The sequence below is a fragment of the Pelophylax lessonae genome (genome assembly GCF_965119305.1).
Source record: "Pelophylax lessonae genome assembly, chromosome: 3".
NCBI classification, from domain to species: Eukaryota; Metazoa; Chordata; class Amphibia; order Anura; family Ranidae; genus Pelophylax; species Pelophylax lessonae.
Window position 1 is genome coordinate 112053068 of NC_138770.1, and position 22517 is coordinate 112075584.

A 22517-nucleotide genomic window follows, 5' to 3' on the forward strand; every position below is an offset into this window, starting at 1 on the left:
GCACACATGAGAGGGGCGGGTCGGCTGTCTCCTATCCATGCGAGGTAGGAGGGACTGTTAGTGCAGGCTCTGAGTCTGAGCTGTATGAGACAGACACTCTCAGCTCAGATTACTGCTGATGGGCACTGATAGGCAGCATTGATGAGCACTGATAAGTTGCACTGATATGCAGCATTGATGGGTACTGATGATAAGTGGCACTGATAGGTGGCATTGATGGGCACTGACAGGCAGCATAGATGAGCACTAAGTGGCACTAATAGGTGGCATTGATGAGCACTGGTAAGTGGCACTGATGGGAAGCACTGATAGACAATACTGATAAGCACTGATAGGTAGCATTGATGAGTACTGATAGGTAGCATTGATGAGCACTGATAGGCGGAATGGATGGGCACTGATTGGCAGCACTGATATGCGTCATTCATGAGCACTGATAGGCAGCACTAATGGGCACTGATAAGCGGCATTGATAAGCGCTGATAGGCGGCATTCAGGAGCACTGATAGGTAGCACTGATAGGCAGCACTGATGGGGCTGCCCTGATAATCAGGACACTGATGATCAGAGCCCTGATTATCAGTGTAAACAATGTACTGACAGTCTTGAGGGTTAACGGCTCTCCTTTCCTCCCACAGACACAGTGTGGGAAGAAAGGAGTGCCGATAACCGACAAGTCTGTTTACATGTGATCAGCTGATCACATGGTAAAAGGCCAATGTGATTGTCCGAAGAACACAGCAGTCACAGAGCATGCTGGATGCGCAACCCAGGGGGCATGTGGGAGGCAGAATTCTGGGGGGATTTCCATGGACGCCCACCCAGAACTGGAAGCTCGGAGCTCAGATGGAAGGGGGTCAGGGGGGCCCTTCATGGTCTCTTGCACCAGGGCCCTAAAGGTTCTAGTTACGCCTCGGAACCCACGCCATTTTTTTCAATCCCCAGTTGCTTTGTTTACAAACAGAAATAGGATTTCCTTAATTTTCAGGGATTTCCTCTCACTTCCTGTTTTGGCGAAGGGACAGGAAGTGAAAGCTCCCCAATGGAACACAAATGGCAAAAAATAAACTGACAGGGGTTCTCAGGTCTCTCACTCTATCTGAAATAAAAAAAAAAGGTTTTGCCTATAGTTCTACTTTAAAGCCTGTGTATAATCCTCCTGGTTCATCTCTACAACCCCTTTTGAGAGCCTAGTTTATCTGCTGCTACATTATATACTTTGTGTAGAACAGCAATAAACTTATTTTGGATGGAGTGCTGATACCTTCTCCCTTTGTAGACAGACAGACAGTGTATATTGTAATAAATAAGCCCAATAATATTTTGCTTACATCTTTACACAGTGCTTCACAACAAAGTGTTCTCAAGTTTATGAATTACAGATATTTACAGTTTACAGTGTATAATATACTTTTTAAAAATGTTAATCTAATGTAAATATAAAGTGGTATTAAACCCAAAAGCAAACATTTATTATATTGCAGCTTACCAATTCTTAGATGTGGTGGCTGCATTTGTTTACTTTTTAAGGCTTTCTTTCCTGTATTTTCACTTGGTGATCTAGCCGATAAGTCTGGTAATCTAGTCAGTAAGCACCCTGGTCAGTGATAAATGGTTTGCCTGATCCCTCTAACTGTAGATGTAGCAGTTAGAGGAGACAAACCATTCACCATTGCCAAGGGTGCTTACAATGATCAGCTTTTATTTATGCAAAACCTTTATTCCAAACTTGTGCTGTAACTGCTTAGAAAGTGTTAGCTGGAATTTAGCTTCAAGTTGTTAGTGTGTCTACATTTTCTACGGTAGTACATATGACACTCTAATGCAGCTAATACATATAATGATTAGTAACCCAAAACATATTTGCCTACTAAATATATACTACTGCATGCAATTTATTACACTTACCTGAAATGAGTTGAGCGCAGCAAAGATTCCATTGATCACTTTGCTGTCGGGATGAATTACAACTCCCAGCCCGAATCCCCAGGTGGTTCCGAGAAGAGGAGTGAGAATTGCAACGGTTTTAGCAATCAAAATCAAAACTTTCCTGTCTTCATTTCCTGTTTGTTCACCAATTGTAGGCCTCATTAATTTGAAGATGACCACCACTAGGATCAGTATGTCAACAAACACAATGGTTAAAGCTGGCACCACGAAGGCAAGGAACGATTTGGAGTCTTCGTAGTCAAGCCAACAGAATTTGCTGCTTATAAATCTTTTACTGGGTTCTGTTGAAGCCACAGTGACAATGGTAATAAGGAGCGGACATCCATAACCCAGGAGAAAAGCTATGATCATCATGGTCTTCTTACTCGTGTCATGCAAGATGTAGATCATGCGATAAAAGAGGATAAGTCCTGTGGTCAGCATCCAGAAAAACAAAGACAAGTAGAAGAAGAAGCTAAAGAAGGCAGCAGCTTTGCAGGCAGCTGATTTTGTATTCTGCTCTAGTGCCGCTCCAATGATAAACCAGATATCGGCTACCAGAAGCGTAACAGCAATATTTACCAGGCAGACGTGACGTATGTAGGAGGTCTTGTTTTTGATAACTGAGGTCCACACTAAGGCCTCAATGAGCAGAGTAATCACCAAGCAAGCAAGAGATATTCCGACTCCGATGTAAGTAATGATTTCTAAAAACAGATCTTGATTTGATGATCCCATAAGGATTGAGAAAGAAGTCAAGTGGTTACATGAGCATAATATCACGTTGTCTTCTTTAAAGGGGGTACAACCACTGTCATTCCAAAAGTTCTGATTCACGTCATACCAGACGCATTTTGGATTCTCTAGTGATTTATTACTCTCAGTAAAGGTCATATTTATTTTAAATATACTGCTATCAAAGTATATACTGGACTTCCCACCAATGATTGTTGACATAACCAGCCCGTTGACCGCCCCCTGTGTGGTATTGGTATTTGGCAAAATGTCCTTCATTGTACCGTAAGCAATGGTAACTATTGTGGTAGAGTTGCCTGTTAAAGTGCCCCCATCAATAAACACATTTCCAGTTAAATTTTGCAAGGAAAAATTCTTTTTGTAGCTTTCATCTTTGCTCACAACTTTTCCATAAAGCTGAATATTGCTGAGGGAATTGTTTTTAAAATCAATTGGGTCATTGAATTTCAGATTTTCTGCAAATTTCTCAACAGAATCCAGAATAGTTACACTTTTGTTAGCATTAGTGCTCCAAGCGCTGGAGGTGCTCACCACGACATCAACTGTTTTTATGAAGTTCTATGAAAAGAAAAGCCTGGCATAATTATTTTGTTAAGACCAGTTAGCTTTAAAAGCTTCACATTACTCTACAAAAATAGAATCGATAAACTACATTCATATAAAAATTTTGCCAAAAGAACTAAAGACTGTGTGATACCTGAATGTTTATCTGAAATAGAGAGGTAATCTGAAATAGAGAGGTGGAGATGTAGTTGCTAGAGGAGGTGTTTCCATGAATATTTTTTTATTGCTGTGATTGGGCCTTCTAAAATTTAGTCTACATTAGCATGGCTGATTTCAGATATAGGTTTAGACTTCTCAAAGCCCCCGGATCTCCACTCTCCAGTGGAAGGGAATTGAGCTTTGTAAATTATTGAACAGCCCAATTGCAAATATACCCGTCAGTTTTTATTGCTGTCTGAGTCCCCGTTAGGGAGATTCATCCTCTCTATTTTTCCTTAATTGCACGGATTGCCTCACTTCTTGTTTTGGCTATGGGACAGGAAGTGAAGAGAAATCTACCCAAGGGACACAGATGGCAAAAAATAAACTGACAGAGGTTATAACCCTCTGCAGAATGACAGTTAAAAGGTTTACGTCCACAGAATATCTAGCTGAAACTCCATCCAGAGCATGTATATCAACGTTCTGAAAGAACAACAGTTATACGCAGATCATGATCTTGGTGTCATTTTGTACAGCCAGCAATCAGCTACAACTGCCCGATCACAGGGTTCAGAAGAAGGCCACCCTCCCTCCCCCAGCCACTGCCATTCCCAGGATTTCCTATTCACCCAGGAAGCCTGGGACCACTGACTAGCCATAGAGGAGAGGGAGGAACATTCTATTTTATTCCTCCTTCTCCTCTGTGACAAATAAAGTTGGAACAACAAGGATTTTGTCACTTCGGTTTCGGTGCTGTTTTCCTGGCCTGTAGCAGCCAGAGATACAGCTCTCAGTTTGATTGGCTGCCTTGGAAGGAGAGGAGGGATCAGTTGTCTAATAGATCCCTGATTTCTCAATAAAGAGAACCTGTCAGTGTCCAAGCTAACCCAAGGGATGTTGTTCATCTCTTGTGATAGCAATAAAGATGAATTAAAAAAAAAATGTATAAAAAATTGGATTTATGTACTTACCGTAAAATCCATTTTCATGACGGACTTAGCGCTTCATATTCAGAACCATAGAGTTATTTTTCCCCCTATAGGAGAAGGACACTAGGCAGAAAAAAGACCTGGCTATGCCTTTGGGTAGTCCTAGCTGGTATACATCCCCCTCTCTGCTTTAGGCCTTCAGTTTAGTAACAAGCAGTGTCAGAAGTATTAAAACTCCATAGAGGGGTGGGTGCTGTGTCTGTCAATGAACTCAGAGAAATGGATTTTACAGAAAGTACAAAAATCTTATTTTCTCTTTCGTTCATTGACAGACACAGCGCTCCATATTCAGAACCATAGAGAATTCCCCAAGCAGTGCCTAACATGAGGTGTAGGACAACAAAAAATACCAGGGGTAAACTCAAGAGCCAACCAGTTAACAGGAGCTCAACAAAAAACAACTGGAGCCTAAACTGAACAATACACCCCCAAGGAGGGAACAGACCCTCTAAACAGTAGCCTGTAAAACGTTGCGGCCAAAGGAAGCATCTGCAGATGCCAACACATCCGCTGTGTAGAAGTTAGTGAAAGTGGGCACAGATGACCAAGTGGCCGCCTTGCAAACCTGTGCCACTGACGCCTGATGACGCAAGGCCCAAGAAGCACTAAGCCCCCGAGTAGAGTGTGCCGTTACAGGGAAAAGAGGAACCTCACCCTTGATAGAATAGGCCTGAGTCACCGTCTGTCTGATCCATCTTGAAATAGTCCCAGAAGAAGCAGACAGCTCTTTTCTTGGCGTGTCCGTGATCACAAACAGTGAGTCTGACCTCTGAAAAGACGCAGTGCCTGCTAGATACACTTGAATTGCTCAAACCACATCCAAGGCATGCAACGCAAATTCCTTAAGTTGAGTGGACCTTGGACGCAGGGAAGGCAACATCATGTCTTCATTCAAATGTAAGTCAGAGACAACCTTAGGTAGGAATGATGGGTGTGAACAAAGTACCTTATCTTTGTGGACTACCAGCTAGGGGGGACGACAAGATAACGCTGCCAGTTCCAACACATAGTCTCCAAAAAAGCTACCTTCTGAGATAGCGTAAGCAGAGGAATCTTCCAAATATTTTCAAAAGGAGGCTTTTGGAGAACTGAGCGCACAAAGTTCAAAACCCATGGAGGTAAAGGAGACTGCATCAGTGGAGTCAGGTGTCAAATCCCTTGAGTAAAAGTACGCACCAAGAAATGCGTGGCTGGGGGTCACTAAAAGAAGACCACCAAGGCAGACACCTGGCCCTTGATGGTACTCAAGGCCAATTTCTTCTCAACACCTCGTTGAAGGAAGGTCAAAATCCGAGCCACCAAAAGGAATGAGGGTGAACACTGATCGACTATGTATGCTTTCCACGTACGATGGTAAATCTTTCTAGAGGTAGACTTCCGAGCCTTCAGCAGTGTCAGAATCACGACCCAGGCAATCCTCTATTCTTCAGCACCTGACTTTCAACAGCCAGGCCGTCAAAAAGAGCGACTGTAAAGCAGCATGGAAAATCGACCCTTGGGACAGCAGGTCCTCCCTGAGAGGCAGTCTCAAAGGGACGTCGGTGACCAATCGCACCAGGTCAGCATACCAAGACTGGCGAAACCACTCCGGAGCCACCAGAATGACCGAAATCCCTTTCAGCCTTGATCCTGTGCAGAAGCCCCGGAAGATGCTTGAGAGGAGGGAAGGCATAAATCAGACGGTACTGGCACCACATTACCACCAGAGCATCTGTGGCATCCGCCAGAGGGTCCTTGCCACAAACCTCAGGTACCTTTCTGTTGACCTGAGATGCTAACAGACATATCAGATTAAACACGTCTGGATGAAGGGACCACTCCCCTTGGTCTAACGCCTGCTGACGGAGATAGTCCGCCTGCCAGTTTTCCACTCCTGGAATGTGTATGGCGGATAGGGCCTCCCCAACTGGACAGTCTGGCATCCATAGTGACCACTGTCAAATACAAGGGGAGAAAAGATTTGCCCTGCTGAAGAGCCAGAGAGAGAAGCCATCAGACCAGGGAACTCCTTATTTCTCGGCTCAGCTGAATCTGATTGTCCAGAGACTTTGGCCGCTTGTCCCATTTTACCAGAATCTCCCTTTGGAGGGACCTTGTATGGAACTGTGCAAACTGAACCGCCTTGAAGGTAGACACCATCAGGCCCAGCACCTGTATGCAAGTCTGGAGGGAGGACCACCTGTGGACAGCAATAGATGAACCGCAGGATGCAACTTATGAAGTTTTTCCAGAGGAAGGAACACTCTGGCTAGGGCTAAATCCAGAGTAAAGACCCAGATAATCCAATTTCCTGGATGGAATCAGAGTAGACTTCTGGTAGTTTAGAAGCCAACCAAACTCCTTCAGGGTCTGTATAGTGATCTCCACGTCGTCTATCAAGGCAGAAGAGGACCCTGCTTGCAAGAAGAGGTCATCCAGATAGCTCAGTACAGAACCAGGGCCAACACTTTTGTGAAGACCGGAGGAGCCGAGGCAAGAACAAAGGGTAATGCCACAAACTGATAGTGTTCCTCTCCCACAGCAAAGGGGAGGAAACAATGATGTCTGGCACATATAGGAAGTAAGCATCCTTGATTTCGAAAGAGGCTAAAAAATCCCCCTGATGTAGGGATGCCACTACCGTGCGAACTGACTCATTCTGAATTTCTGTACCCGCACAAAGCAGTTCAGGGCCTTGAGGTCCAGAATTAGTTTGACCTTGCCCTCCTTTTTGGGACCGTTTGAATAAAAACCTTGAAACCGTTCTCAGACTGGAATCAGGACAATCACTTCCTGAAGCAACAGGTCCTGCACTGCCCCGAAAAGAGCTTGCAAGTGGTCCGGGGACAGGCGTACATTGGAAGAGAAGAACCTTTCCAGAGGGCAAGAATGAAATTCTATCTTGTAACTGGACAGAATCACTTTGTGGACCCATTTGTCGTTTACCAAGGAAGTCAATGGGCCCGGAAACCAATGAAGACGTCCCCCTGCCCCCGGCACGGGTAAGGGTGCACTTTCATGCTGAAGGAGCATTGTCCATGAGTCTAGAGAATCCAGCTCTCGGCTTGCCAGACTAGGGCCGCTTGGAATCTCCAAAGGAGGGCTTGAAAAGTTTTGAATCTTTGTCATTGGACCCTGAGGGATGAAACCTTTTGTGTGCCGAGAAAGAAGGGCTACATCTGCAATGAGGTTCTTTCCCCTTTCTAGGCTGTGGAAGAAAGGAGCTCACCCCCACCCCCCGTGAGACCCTTAATGATGTCTTCCAGGATAGCCCCAAACAGGCAATCTCCTTGAAAGGGTAAAACAGTCAGAGCTTTTTTGGAAGTCTGATCTGCAGACCAACGCTTAAGCTACAAAACACGCCTAAGCACCACTGTTGAAACAGATAGCTTAGAAATCAAGGGAGCCACGCCCAAACAGGCATTGGAGACAAACTGCAGCCCCTGGACCAATTGGTCCGCCAAAACTTAGTGTTTGCGAAACCAGGGCAATTGCCAGGACCAGCCTCAGCACCGAACCAGCAATAGTGAACATTTTTTGGGCCACAGACTCCACCTTCCTGTCAGTCAGAGCCTTAAAGGCCGGAGATTCCTCTACCAGAATGATGGTTGCCTTTTTCAACCTGGAGACAGGGGTGTCCACTACTGGTGGGACAGTCCACTTCTTGAGGAGTGACTCTTCAAATGGGTACCTCACCACAAAGCGTTTAGGAACCACAAAGGGACGTTTTGGACGCTTCCAATCCTTATAGACAAACCTGTCAAAATAGGATAGATAGGGGAACACCTTTGCCGCATGAGACGGATTGTGGGTGCAAAAGGGAACGGCCTCCTCCACAGCAGCTTCAGCTGCATCCTCCATCTTCAAAGTTTCCCACACAGATGTAGTCAGTGCGTCAACCAACGCCTCCTCATGTACAGCTACAGGAGTGGAGGAATCATCCTCACTATCAGATCGATCAGGGATCGTGGCTACAGGCTACAGGGTGGTCCATGTCCACGATGTTCAAGCCAGATTCAGTATCTGACGAGACAAATGAGGCAGAGGAGGGCAGGGGTGCTTTTTGCTAATCCGCCGCCCAAAGGTCACCTCCACCCGGGAAACAAAGGACTCCAGGATCGCCATCAGTGCATCAATGGAGGGCTGGGACCCCGAGGTACCTGCTGCCTCAGAGAGGGGGTCAGGTGGGGAAACATGCTCCTGAGACTCCATTAGGTACAGGGGGAACCCACCAGCCAAAAGCATCTAACATCGCTAGGGGACTCATCCACCTAAGGCACCCCACCTGTATCACCACAGGGGCACCTGAAAGCAGAGCACCCCACAACCTGCATCAGAGAGAGGGAGGGATCCCACCAGAACTCACCACCCTAGCAGGGTAGCACTGGTCTGCACCAGAGATAGCCTGTATCTATGTGTGGCATCCAGGGGAAAAGGAAACCCAGGAGTCAGCACCAGGTGAAAGGGAGGAGCCACCACAGCCATATTCACCGCCCAGAGGCTCTACTGTCATGGCCGCCACTCCTAATGCACGCCAGACCAACCATCAATGGCCGCCGGACTACACAAACATGGCTGCTGGCCATAGAGAATCGCACAGGCCCCAATACAATGTAGCCGATCACAAAAAAATGGCCCCACACACGGCGCCCACGAGGATTCCAGGTACCCAGAAGGGACCCCTGGATCCCAGGCCACATCCGCAAAAGAGGGGGCGATCTAGGGCGCAGGGCCACCACAACATCCAGTGCCCACCCCAGCAGGGAAGACCATTCAGCTAATGGCATTCCCACCCGCCCTCCCCACAGGCACATAGCAGTGCACCAGCCCCATACACCTGCCAGCCCATCACGCTGCACCAGAGAGGGGGGGGGGCAAAGGTGTCCCATTTAGGGACCACCAACATGAAGGGGGGACGGGGGGGGGGGTAGGAGGTGAACCCGCAGGTCCGACCGCCGCAGTCAAGTTTTCTATTCTGCCTCAGGGAGCAATATAACCCTATGGTTCTGAATATGGAGCGCAGTGTACGTCAATGAATGAAAGAGAAAAATAATTTAATTGAAATAAATGAAGAAATGTAAAAAGTCAAATTTGAAAGCCCCCCATTACCCTACGCTCATGTACAAATGCAGACGTGCGCGTAGGTCCTCCACACAAATGTAAACAGTGATTGCACCCCACATAGGAGGTATTGCCACAAAAGTCAGAGTGAGAGAAATAATTCTAGTGCCAGAGCTACAGTTTAAACACTTTAATACTGAGTACTTTTTCCTGCCTAGTCCAATTTTCAGCTTTCAGTGCTGTTGCACTTTGAATGACAATTGCGCGGTCATGCAACTCTGTACCTATATGACATTTTTATCATTCTTTGGAGACAGAGCCTTTTTGTGTTGGTATTTAATCACCACTGGCTTTTTTAAAATTTTGCTAAACAAACAAAAAAAGACTGAAAATTAAAAAAAAAAAAAAAAAAAGTTTTTCACCTTTACTGTTGTGCACTGATGAGGCGGCACTGATGGAGACTGATATAAAGCACTAATAGGAGGCACAGATAGGTGACACCGATGGGAACTGATAGGGGGCAGTGTTTCTGGGAGGACATCCATGGACACCCTCCCAGAACTGGCTATAGTGTGGTCGGGAAACTAGTTAACTGTAAACTGGCAACCTTAAAGGCTTTTAAAGTGTTGCCTATGGACAATTTTAGGTACCATAGCTTGTTGCCATTTCACAGACATGCAGAATTTGAAATCTTAATATGTTTGGTATCTTTTTACCCAGCGCAATATCATCTTTTATATTGTGTGCACTAAAAAGCACTTACAGTAGCTCACAAAAGTGAGTACACCCCTCACATTTTGGTAAATATTTTATTATATCTTTTCATTTGACAACAACACTGAATAAATGACACTTTGCTACAGTGTAAAGTAGTGAGTGTACAGCTTGTATAACAGTGTAAATTTGCTGCCCCTCAAAATAACTCAACACACAGCCATTATGTCTAAACTGCTGGCAACAAAAGTGAGCACACCCCTAAGTGAAAATGTCCAAATTGGGCCCAATTAGCCATTTTCCCTCCCCAATGTCACGTGACTTGTTACAAGGTCTCAGGTGTGAATGGGAAGCAGGTGTGTTAAATTTGGTGTTATCACTCTCACTCCCTCATACTCATACCTACACCCTAAATGAACATGTCCAAATTGGGTCCAAAGTGTCAATATTCTGTGTGGCAACCAATATTTTCCAGCACTGCCTTAACCCTCTTGGGCATGGAGTTCACCAAAACTTCACAGATTGCCACTGGAGTCCTCTTCCACTCCTCCATGACGACATCATGAAGCTGGTGGATGTTAGAGACCTTGTACTCCTCCACTTCCGTTTGAGGATGCCCCACAGATGCTCAATAGGGTTTAAGTCTGGAGACATGCTTGGCCAGTCCATCACCTTTAGTCTAGGCCATCTTTATATAGAGCAACAGTTCTTATTTTCAGATCCTTAGTGAGTTCTTTGCCATGAGGTGCCATGTTCAACTTCCAGTGACCAATATGAGGGAGTGAGAGCAACAACACCAAATTTAACACACTTGCTCTCTATTCACACCTGAGACCTTGTAACACTAATGAGTCACATGACACTAGGGAGGGAAATGGTTAATTGGGCCCAATTTGGACATGTTCACTTAGGGGTTTACTCACTTTTGTTGCTAGCGATTTGGACATTAATGGCTGTGTGCTGAGTTATTATGGGGGGACAGCAAATTTACACTGTTATACAAGTTGTACACTCACTACTTTACATTGTAGCAAAGTGTCATTTCTTCAGTGTTGTCACATGAAAAGATATAATAAAATATTTAAAAAAATGTTAAGGGTGTACTCACTTTTGTGAGATACTGTAGCTGTAATTTTTCATGAAAGTTTGCAAATGCAAATACCGTGCGGCATAAAAATTTGCAACTACCACCATTTTATTTTTTAGGTCCTTTGCTTTCAGAAAACATATAATATCTAGAAAAAAAAGCTGGCATTTACATGTATGTGAAAAATGGCAAAAATGACCCAAACAGCAAGTATTAAAGTAAATTTAAACTCAGCTGTTAAAATCTAAATAACCTTTAAATGGATGTAATTTCAAAGGTCAATTACAGAATGTATTAAATAAATGCCTGGTGATCATTTATAAACATTTTAATAAATTAATGATATGTATTTAACAAATGTACTTGGTGTTCTACTGAACCCTGAAGGCAGCATAGCACTAATAAAAATCAAATAATCAAATAAAATATGTGTAAAAGCAAGCCAGCACACTCTGTATCACCCACAGCAAATAAACAATCTGAAATATTTATAAGTATGTGCAGCGCCAATACACTCAATAATATACTAATCTATACCAATATATACAATGTAACCCTAACAATAGTGTCCATCATAATCTTCATTATATTATATTAGTGAAAATCAGTGAATCAATAAAATAAAAGTGCATAAAAACAACGTCCTTAAAGTAGAACTATAGGCAAAACTTTTTATCTTTTTTATTTTGAAAAGAGCAAAGCAGGATTATAACCCTGTAAGGTTTTCCATCTTTTTCCCACTGCGTAGATTTCACTTCACTTCCTGCCTTATAGCTGTAACAAGAAGTGAGAGGAAATCCCTGCAAATTGGGTGAATCTAATGGGAACCCCCAGGTCACCAGAACTAGTGTTTCCATTTGAAGATTTCCCCTCTAATACTTTTCTGGGGACAACCCCAAATTTGGGATTTTTTTTGACTTTCAATGATAATGATAAACAGGACAAAGAGAGGGTAAATCGCCCCAACAGGGCAATTAAAAACTGACAGGTGTTCTAATCCACCCCCCCCCCCCCATCCAAAACTAAAAAAGCTTTGCTTTTAGTTATACTATAATCTTTAATGAATGGTGTAGTATATTAAATGGTGCAAAAAATTATAAAGGGATTTTTCAAATTGTGATGCATTAAACACCTCTTCTGCCCCCACCATGTGAATATTGTGAATCTGTTTACCTTGGCAGTGACCTTAATATTATAAATCAGAACAAGCATTATTGTATATCAGGAAGGGGATTATTCCACATCCCCACCTTCACCACTTCTGGAATGCCCACCCTGTATTTACGCCGCTACTTTGACGTTAAATACTGGGTTATGGCAACAGATAGCTGCCATAACTTTGGTATTTTTTTACAGGGCAGGCAGTTCGCTTTAACATAAAAGTGGTCCCAGTGGTGGATTTGCCTAGGGATCATTTTTATGGGCGGCTGGAGAGGTGCCCAGCCCCCTCCTGCCGCTTTCTGGTCATTTTCCCTGCTTACCGGAGCTGTCTGTAGTGGGGAAAACGATCAGATCCCCTGTGTTGCTGGGTAGGAAGTCAAGTGAGGGCAAGATGGCCCCCACTCAACTCTATGTTCATTGACGGAAACAGCTTCATATCTTCTTTGACAGATGGGTTATGCTGCTCTTCCTAGGAGTAGGACACTAGGCGGAAAAGGGTAAACAAAGCCTAACTACACCTATAGGGCAGTCCCAGGTGGTATACTCCCACTTCCTGCTCTAGGAGCTCAGTTTTGTAACAAGCAGTGTCAGATGAATACATAACCCAACTCCAGGGGTGGGTGCTGTCTCTGTCAATGAACATTCAGAGAAAATAATTTTACAGTAAGACAAAAATCCAGTTTTCTCTTTGATTCTTTGACGGAACAGCTTCATATCTTCTTTGACAGATGGGACAACCCAAAGCAGTATCAGCATGAGGGGTGGGAAAAACACTGCAATAAACATAATTCCCAAAAAGGGCTAAACTTAGCAAACCAGGTAAACCAGGAGCTCAACCAAGAATAACTGGAGCTCACCTACCAGAAAAAAACACCCTCAAGAGACAGAAGTCTCTGCCACAATGGCCTGCAAAACTTTGCAGCCAAAGGCAGCATCTGCAGATGCGAAAACATCCACCTTGTAGAATTTGATGAATGTGTATACAGACGCTCAGGTGACCGCTTTGCAAACCTTGACCACTGACGCCTGATGATGAAAGGCCCAGGAGGCACTAAGCGCTCTCGTGGAATGCGCCCTAACAGGGTGTACCTGATGACGACTGAGCCTATTCGAAAATCGGATTCCTTGTTTATTGTTACAGGTGGTCCTCGTAAGGGGGAAGCTGCATCTGCTGCAACCATTTCCAGATGGATCAGATGGTGGTGCAGGCCCATTCCTTTCCCTGTTAATACAGTGCCTGTCAACTGAGGTAGTCCGCCTGCCAATTTTCCACCCCTGGAATGTGCACAGCAGAGAGGGTTGGAACAAAGCACTCTGCCCACCTTAGAATGCAGCCACTTCTTTGGCCGCTAGGGCACTTTTGGTGCCCCCTTGGTGATTTATATATGCCACAGCCATGGCATTGTCCGATTGAATCCTTACCAGACACCCCTGCAGACGATCCGTCCACTGGGACAGGCAAAGCCTGATCGCCCAAATTTCCAGGATGTTGATTGGCAGACTGGACTCCTCCTGAGGCCAGAACCCTTGAGCTGATTCTGTGCCCAGGACACCCCCCCCCCCCACCTGGACAGGCTGGCATCCACTGTCCAGAACAGGGGGAGAAAAAAATTCCATGTAGAAGCGCCGGGGAGCGGAGCCACCTAATCAGAGACCCTCTCTCACCTTCACTCAACAGGATCAGATTGTCCAGGAACTGTGGATTCTTGTCCCATTTGGGTAAAATCTCCTTTTGCAGTAGTCTGGTATGGAACTGAGTGAATGGAACAGCCTTGAATGTGGAAACCATCAGGTCCAGCACCTGCATGCAAGTTTAGAGAGACATGTATATTAAAAAAGAATAGCGCGCAAATGCAAAAGAAATAACTACCAAATCTGAAGACAATCCATAAATAAAAATGGGGGTTTGGTCCCACCATATGGCCATATCGTGCTCAAGCTTGAGCACGATATGGCCATATGGTGGGACCAAACCCCCATTTTTATTTATGGATTGTCTTCAGATTTGGTAGTTATTTCTTTTGCATTTGCGCGCTATTCTTTTTTAATATACACGTCTTTTGGTTCATAGCTGCAGCAGCTTTAGAAATACATGGGTATGCTCCCCCAAATTTTTTGCAAGTTTAGAGAGACGACCGGCGATTGGACAACAGGAGCTGAATGCATGCTGCAATTTCAAGAGTTTTATAAGCCCAACTTGTCAAGGCTGACTTTTGAAAATTCAGAGTCCAGCCGAACTCCTGCAGAATTCGCACCGTGATGTCCAGATCTTCCTTCAGGACAAACATTGACTCCGCCCTCAGAAGAAGATCGTCCAGGTACCCCAGTACGTAAATCCCCCGTTGTCTGAGTAAGGCTAACACCGGGGCCAACACTTTTGTGAACACCCAAAGAGCTGAGGCAAGACCAAAGGGTAATGCTACAAATTTATAATGCTCCTCGCCTATGGCAATGAAAATGCTGATGCCCGATATAAATTGGAATATGAAGGTAAGCGTCCTTGATATTGATGGAGGTCAGAAAGTCCCCTTGATGAAGGGAAGCCACAACTGTGCGAATGGACGCCATTCTGAATTTCTGAACTCGCACAAAGTGGTTCAGGGCCTTGAGATCCAGGATTGGGCGAAAAAGGTTTGAATAAAACCCCTGAAAACGTTCTGACTCTAGAACTGGTACTATGATTCCTTGTGACAGTAAATCCTGCAGTGCTCCCAGAAGGCCTTAAAGCTGATCCAAGGACAGGCGCAGATTGGAAGGGAAGAACCTTGCCGGGGGCAGGGATAGAAACTTGAACTTTTAACCGGACCGAATCAACTCGAGTACCCATTTGTCTTGAATGAATGAGGTCCAAGGGTCCGGAAAGAAACAAAGATGTCCCCGCACCCCTAGTACAGGTGAGGGCATCCCTTCAGGCTGAGGAGGGCTTATCCGTGAGACCAGAGGAACCCGTCTTAGACTTACCACCCCAGGGTCTGTTGGAAGCGAGGAAGGATTTAGAACCCTTGCCCTGTGACCCTGCAGGACGAAAGGGCCATTTGTGAGACAAAAAGACAGAACCTTGAGGCTCTCTGTTTTTTGTAACCTGCAGAAGCAGGGTGCTCTTGCCCCCCCTGAGACCCTTCATGATCTCTTCCATGAAGGCTCCGAACAAGCACCTTTTTGGAGGCCTGATCCGCAGACCAGCATTTCACCCAGATCATGGGGCGCAAGGTCACCGCAGTCACCGATGCCCGGCAGGCTAAAGGTGCACAAATATACTGTAACCCCCTGTATCAACTGGTCCACCAGCTTCACCAGTTCATGAGGGTGCTGACCCTCTTTTCAATCCTGGAGTAAAAGCTTCACTGTTCTCTGTCAAGGTCTGGGAGACCAAGGTTATAGCAAACACCGGCCTCAGGATTGAACCTGGCATGGTAAAAAAATGGCGGACCAAAGATTCAGCCTTCCTATCTGCAGGGTCCTTAAAGGACAGAGCATCCTCCACTGGTAGTAGCATTACTTTATTTAATCTAGAAACCTGAGAGTCCACCACCAGTGGCACTGTCAGTTTCTTTAAGAGGGACTCCTCAAAAGGAAACCTTCTAGCGAAACGCTTAGGTATTCCAACCATGCGTTTCGGGGACCCCAATTGACTAGCGACAATCTCTGCGAAATAGGCAGGAAAGGGGAACATCTTAGTCATCCTGGATGGTCTGCAGGTACCCAATTGCACTGGTGGAGCCCACGCAGCATCCGCTGTGTCCTCCATTTTTAAAGTTTCCTGCAGTGATACAATCAGTGCATCAACAAGTGCCTTTTCTTGCGCAGAGGTAGTGGAAGAGAAATCATCCTCACTATCAGAGCACTTGAAGTGCGTTAGCCCAGACCCCGTGGGGTGACTCACGTCTGCGGTGGCCAAATCAGCCTCAGAATCTGAGGAGACAGAGGGAACAGGTGAAGGTGGAGGGCGCTTTTTACAAGGTCTCTTTTGTAAGACTATGTCCTCTTTAGACACTAGAGACTGCAGGACCACCGTCATGGCCACCATTTCAGAGTGGGACCCCGAGGGTCCCCCCCCTCTGAGAGCGGGTTAGGTGGTGACACATGTTCTATAGGCTCCATGGCACCCTGGGACCGACAGTAAGAAAACAGTGTAAAATAATAAGACAAGCTGTGAATACCCCCACCGCGGTCTCCCGTGGTACCACAGGTCCCAGCAACACTGCAATAGCAGAACAGGCAGGGAGATACCGCACCCCAGGACTCACAACCAAAGGCAGGGAGAAGGGAGAGAGGGGAAAGAGCGCCAACAGCCTGCAACTGATCCAAGAGGAAGAGTAAACAGGCGTGCTGTCATTAGAGGCCGCCCGCCGAGCACCACTCCATGTGGCTACAAGAAAATGGCCACTGCATTACCTATGGGAAACCACCAAAAACATGGCCGCGGATTCTAGGAAAATGGCTGCCGAGCTGCAGCACATGCGGCTACAAGAAAATGGCGGTGCTGCGCGCCGGGCACGCGATTCCTGGGACCCCATGAGGTACTGTACTCGGCCAGAGGGGCCTTGTAGGGACCCCCCGCAGGAATAAACGCACACAAGCAGGCATCCGGAGCCGCTCAGCGTGTTCCCTCCTCCCCCTCCAGTCACAGCTCACCTCACCATGACAGTTTTTTAACCCCATGTAAAAGGGTTAAAATCACCAGTATACCACTCAGGCATCCCATGGGAATAGAGGAGGGGGAGCTAATGCAGGGAGAACCCCGTTAGTGGGGGGAGGGTGCACATGGATAGGAAGGGCATCGGTGAGACCTACTGACCCTGAGAGGTCCACCACAAATTTCCAGAGGGATAGGGGGGTACTACTCACCACATCTTTGGAACCGGGTGGGCACCACTCCAGGCAGATTACCTCCCCATCTCAGAACGAGGGGTGTTGCAGGCCAGAGGTACGCTGTGACTCAGGCCGCAACCAGGTCGTGTGCCTCCTTGCGAGGTGTTTCATTTGCAAGCCAGCCCCCGTCCAGTGGGGCTATGTCGTGGCTGGCCTAGCGCAGGTGAGGTCTGCATGCACTTGCTGGCCAGGCTGGGACGACCGTAAGGATCTAGGATATCCAGTGCGTAACCCAGTCCGCCAGTTGATTGCAGTTCTCACAGGTACAGGCTTGATAGTAGAAGAAAAAAACAACAAAAGGAAAAAGTTCCATTTAAAAAAAGGAAAAAATGCAAGGAGCTAGGTCCTTACTCCTGACTAGGCAGAAAAAAAACTGAGATCTTAGAGCAGGAAGTGGGAGTATACCAAATGGGACTGCCCTATAGGCGTAGTTAAGCGTTGTTAACCCTTTTCCGTCTAGTGTCCTACTCCTAGGAAGAGCAGCATAACCCATCTATCAAAGAAGATATGAAGCTGTGTCCGTTAATTTTTTTATTTTTTTTTGCTTTTAAGTGTAAATGTGAGATCTGAGGTTTTTTTTGTCCCAGATCTCACATTAAAGAGGACCTGTCCTGCTTACTTATATTACAAGGGATGTTTACATTCCAAGTAATAGGAATAACAGTGATCAATTTTTTTTTTTTTTTAACGGGACAGTGTAACAATAAAAAATAAAAAGTTAAATAAGTAATGAAAAAAAAAGTGAACTCATACGCAAGTCGCGTCTTCATATGTAAACGGTGTTCAAACCACATGTGTGAGGTATCGCTGCGATTGTTAGAGCGAGAGCAATAATTCTAGCACTAGACCACCTCTGTAACTCTAAACTGGTGTAGCAGTATTTCCAGCATCAGTGCTGGATATGGGTCTGCCAGGGTTACCGCTAACACCAACAGCACATTTAAGCTTGTTGCCCAAGTGTGAATACTGAGACAATGAACAACTTTGTTTTTTTTTTGTTTTATTTCATATAGGGATGGGAGAAGGGAATGAGTGGGATACTCCTCTGGCTCAACTATTTACTTGAAATGGGACACTTGAGAAAAAATGCCTCCTGGCACTGACTTAACGCTGGCTAAATGCCGGTCAACGGCCATTGGCGCTTGTGAACACTGACTTGCTGCTTTTCACTTGAACTGACTTCTGACACTTCCTGATAGTTTAAAAGTCCTTTGTACAGCTCCCTTTAGTCTTCCCTGACTGAGGTAGCTACTTGCATGGGCATCCGCAGAACTTTTTTCAGGGGGGGTGCATCATTTTAAGGTCACCCATGCTCCGCCCCTTTTCCACAATGTCATGAAGGGGAAGGGCTTGGTCATCATACCTATTTTGAGTATTTTTTTTTTAAAAGGTTAAACAGCAGCATTTATTTTTAAAGCATTTGTTAACCTAAGAAAATGATCCTGTTTCCTTAAAGCATGTTATACAACACAGTGCTTGTGCTGTGTAATCTGGCCCCTTCTATCACCTAAAATACCTGGCTGATCCTGCCAGGCTATGTCTTCCCCTCTGTAAACTGACCACTGTATACCAGGGCTGCTGAGCCCTGACACTGTGGTCAGTTTACGTGCCTCCGTCATCTACAGCCCTCGTGTCCTCCTCTCTCCCTCCTCCATTCCTGCCTGTCTGCTCCTGTGTCAGTGTGCACCCCCCCCCCCCTCCCCTCCTGCTGCTGTAGTTTCTTTTAAAGTTTCATATCCTGTCTACAGTCTGTTTAATAATCCTGTGTGCCCGTGTCTGTGTTTTATAAAAATAAGCCATTCTTTACAAGTTTTCAGAGTGCCAATCGTTGCTCATGTGACCAGCCCCCTCTCCCCTCCTCTCCCCCTCCCCTCCTCTTCCCCTCCCAACTGATGACAGTGAGGAATCCTTGGCCCCACCCGCTGCAGGCAGCTGTCTCGTGGGGAGAGGAAACAGTCGACGGGTCACGTGGGCGGCGCTCTGAAAACTGGTACAGAAGGCCTTATTTTTTTTTAACACAGACACAGGGGCACACAGGATTATTAAACAGACCAGACAGGTAGGTATAAAGTGGCTTTACAACTACTTTTAAGGGAAGTTGAGATTCCGGGGGGGGGCATTTGCCCCCCATTGCCCCTACTTGCGGACGCCTATGACTACTTGTATCACTGCTGCAACACTTAACACTTCAGGGCTCAACCGCTGGCATCTACTCTACTCTTCAGGGTTAACACTGGCACCCCCTTTACTATTCTTCCACACCAGCTAGCTAGCTCCTGGATCCCTCTGACCTTCTCCGGAGTGGTCCCCTCTCCTAGGCAAACCCCAGGGATAGTTTGCAGTACTCACGACTCAGAATGCTTTCCTGAAACTCTTCCCCAACAGCTCCGCTGGTCTTTAGCACACTGGATCCTTCACTGCAGCTCAGCTCAGCCCTGTATCCACTCAGGAATGCCGCCTGGGACACCTGTTTTCCTCTGATAGGAGGAGAGACAGCCGTCACCTCCCTCCTGGGACTCTGCTTCCCGCCAAAGACCATCTGCCATGCACGCCTCACAGACTTATACCACCTCCCAGAATGCTGTCCTTCTGGGATAGATACAAGCCCTGGAGTGCTATTGGTCAGGTTTCCTCCACTGCCCAATTAGAGCCCTCAATGGGATACAGTGGGGAGACTCCCCAACACAACAGGCACACCTGGCAACACATGGCAGCCTAGCTGAATAATCTGACCCTTCTGATAAGCAGGCAAGGCCTCCCTAACAATTCACCTAGCACCTACCTTTTAGGGTGCTACATCGGTAACCGTTAAACATTTTTAAAGCGGCACCTATGGAGATTTTTAAGTACCAAAGTTTGTCGCCATTCCACAAGCGTGCACAATTTTAAAGCATGACATGTTAGGTATCAATTTACTAGGTGTAACATTATCTTTCACATTATAGAAAAAAAATTGAGCTGGCTTTACTATTTTTTTTTTTTTTGTTTTTTTTTTTTATTTCATGAAAGTGTATTCCTTCCCAAATACATGACAAAGTGTGACAAAGTATTGCAAAGATCTCCATTTTATTCTCTAGGGTCTGTGCTAAAAAAAAATACATATATATATATATATATATATATATATATATATATATATATTTATATTTATATATAATATATATTTTTATATACTTATATTTTTATATACGTGTCAATTGATATTTAGAGATGTTGCGAACATAAAACTTTCTTTTCGCGAACGGCGAACGCGAATTTCCGCAAATGTTCGCGAACGGGCGAACCGCCATAGACTTCAATAGGCAGGCGAATTTTAAAACCCACAGGGACTCTTTCTGGCCACAATAGTGATGGAAAGGTTGTTTCAAGGGGACTAACACCTGGACTGTGACATGCTGGGCATGAGGGGGATCTATGGAAAATTACGTAGTTGACGCAGAGTCGGGTTTTAATCCATAAAGGGCATAAATCTCCTAACATTCCTAAATTGTTTGGAATAACGTGCTTTAAAACATCCAGTGTGTGTATACGATCAGGTATGATGTTGTATCGATCAGGTAGTGTAAGGGTTATGCCCGCTTCACAGTGACAGACCAAACTCTGACAGACCAAACTCCCCATTTAACGCACCGCAAACAACCGCAAACAGTCCATTTGCACAACTGCAAACTCCCCATTTGCACAAGGTTGGATACCAATCTAGCCATGTCCCGTTCCTTGTCCTCACTGACATCATTGAAGGTCTCTTCCTCCACCCAGCTACGTACAACACCAAGGGTCCCGAAAGGTGACAACAAGCCCCCTGGGACACCTGCTGTGGTTGGTCTTCCACCTCCTCAAAGCCACCTTCCTCCTCTGACTCCTCTTCTTCAGGCTCCTCTCTCTGGGTTGCCGCAGGTCCAGCAATCGACAACGACAAGGCTGCTTCTGGTGGTGATGGTGACCACAACTCTTCCTCTTCATGCTCATCTACGGCGTGATCCAGCACTCTTCGCAGGGCATGCTCCAGAAAAAACGCATATAGGATGAGGTCGATGATGTTGCCTTGGGTTTGACTGACCAGGTTTGTCACCTCCGCAAAAGGACGCATGAGCCTACAGCCTTTGTACATTAGCGTTCAGTAACGCGGCCAAAAAATACACAGCTCCGCAGAGGCTGTCCTCTTTTTTTTAAATTAAAAAAATCTGTTCTTACCAGTTTAATCTCTGTTTTGTCCCCTATCAGGGGCCAGTGTATGGAATAGATTTTAGAAAGCGGGAGATGGAAAAAGATGGTTGGTCCGTCCTCTTACTTCCAATTTGGGGCACTGTGCGTGCGCCGTGCAATGTACTGTGCCACCCTATATGAGTGGCGTGTTAAGTAGTACAATTCTTATCAGTTTAATCCTTGTTATGTACCCTATCAGGGGCCGGTGTATGGAATAGATTTTAGAAAGCGGGAGATGGAAAAAGATGGTTGGTCCGTCCTCTTACTTCCAATTTGGGGCACTGCGCGTGCGCCGTGCAATGTACTCTGCCACCCTATATGAGTGGGGTCTTAAATACTACTATTCTTATCAGTTTAATCCCTGTTACGTCCCCTATCAGGGGCCGGTGTATGGAATAGATTTTAGGAACCGGGAGATGGAAAAAGATGGTTGGTCGGTCCTCTTAGTTCCAATTTGGGGCACTGCGCGTGCGCCGTGCAATGTACTCTGCCACCCTATATGAGTGGGGTCTTAAATACTACTATTCTTATCAGTTTAATCCCTGTTATGTCCCCTATCAGGGGCCGGTGTATGGAATAGATTTTAGGAACCGGGAGGTGGAAAAAGATGGTTGGTCGGTCCTCTTACTTCCAATTTGGGGCACTGCGCGTGCGCCGTGCAATGTACTGTGCCACCCTATATGAGTGGTGTGTTAAGTAGTACTATTTTTTGTTTTAATTCTAAAAAAGTGATAATTTTTTCCATTTTCCAATATATCTTTTAACCGTGCATCTTCATCTCCAATCCATTTACTATATCCATTCCCCACTCCTAGTGGGAAGAGAATTGTGTCTCATAATGGGATCAAAGGTGATTATATATTCCATTTTTCTTTTTTATGTGTTATATCCCATATTTTAAGTGTCTGATGTGTAATTATATGTCTGTTTAAATGTAACTTTCTATACTGTGGGGGAATCCACATAATTTTTCCTAAATGTGTGTCACTCATACCGGAAGTGTTTTCTATTTTTACCCAAAATTTCTCACTCTCTTTTTTTCCCCATTTCATCACCCG

The 22517-nt window shown here is 45.5% G+C and overlaps 1 protein-coding gene across 1 annotated transcript in view; it reads right to left on the bottom strand.

Moving 5' to 3' along the window:
• Positions 1-22517, bottom strand: part of LOC309550105 (adhesion G protein-coupled receptor F5-like) — a gene marked incomplete at its 5' end in the record, with an annotated part of 389437 nt that overhangs the window by 58968 nt on the left and 307952 nt on the right. Inside the window, one exon of the mRNA XM_082250562.1 lies at positions 1909-3243. Coding sequence (XP_082106688.1) covers positions 1909-3243 — 1335 coding nt within the window. The remainder of the gene's footprint in view (positions 1-1908; positions 3244-22517) is intronic.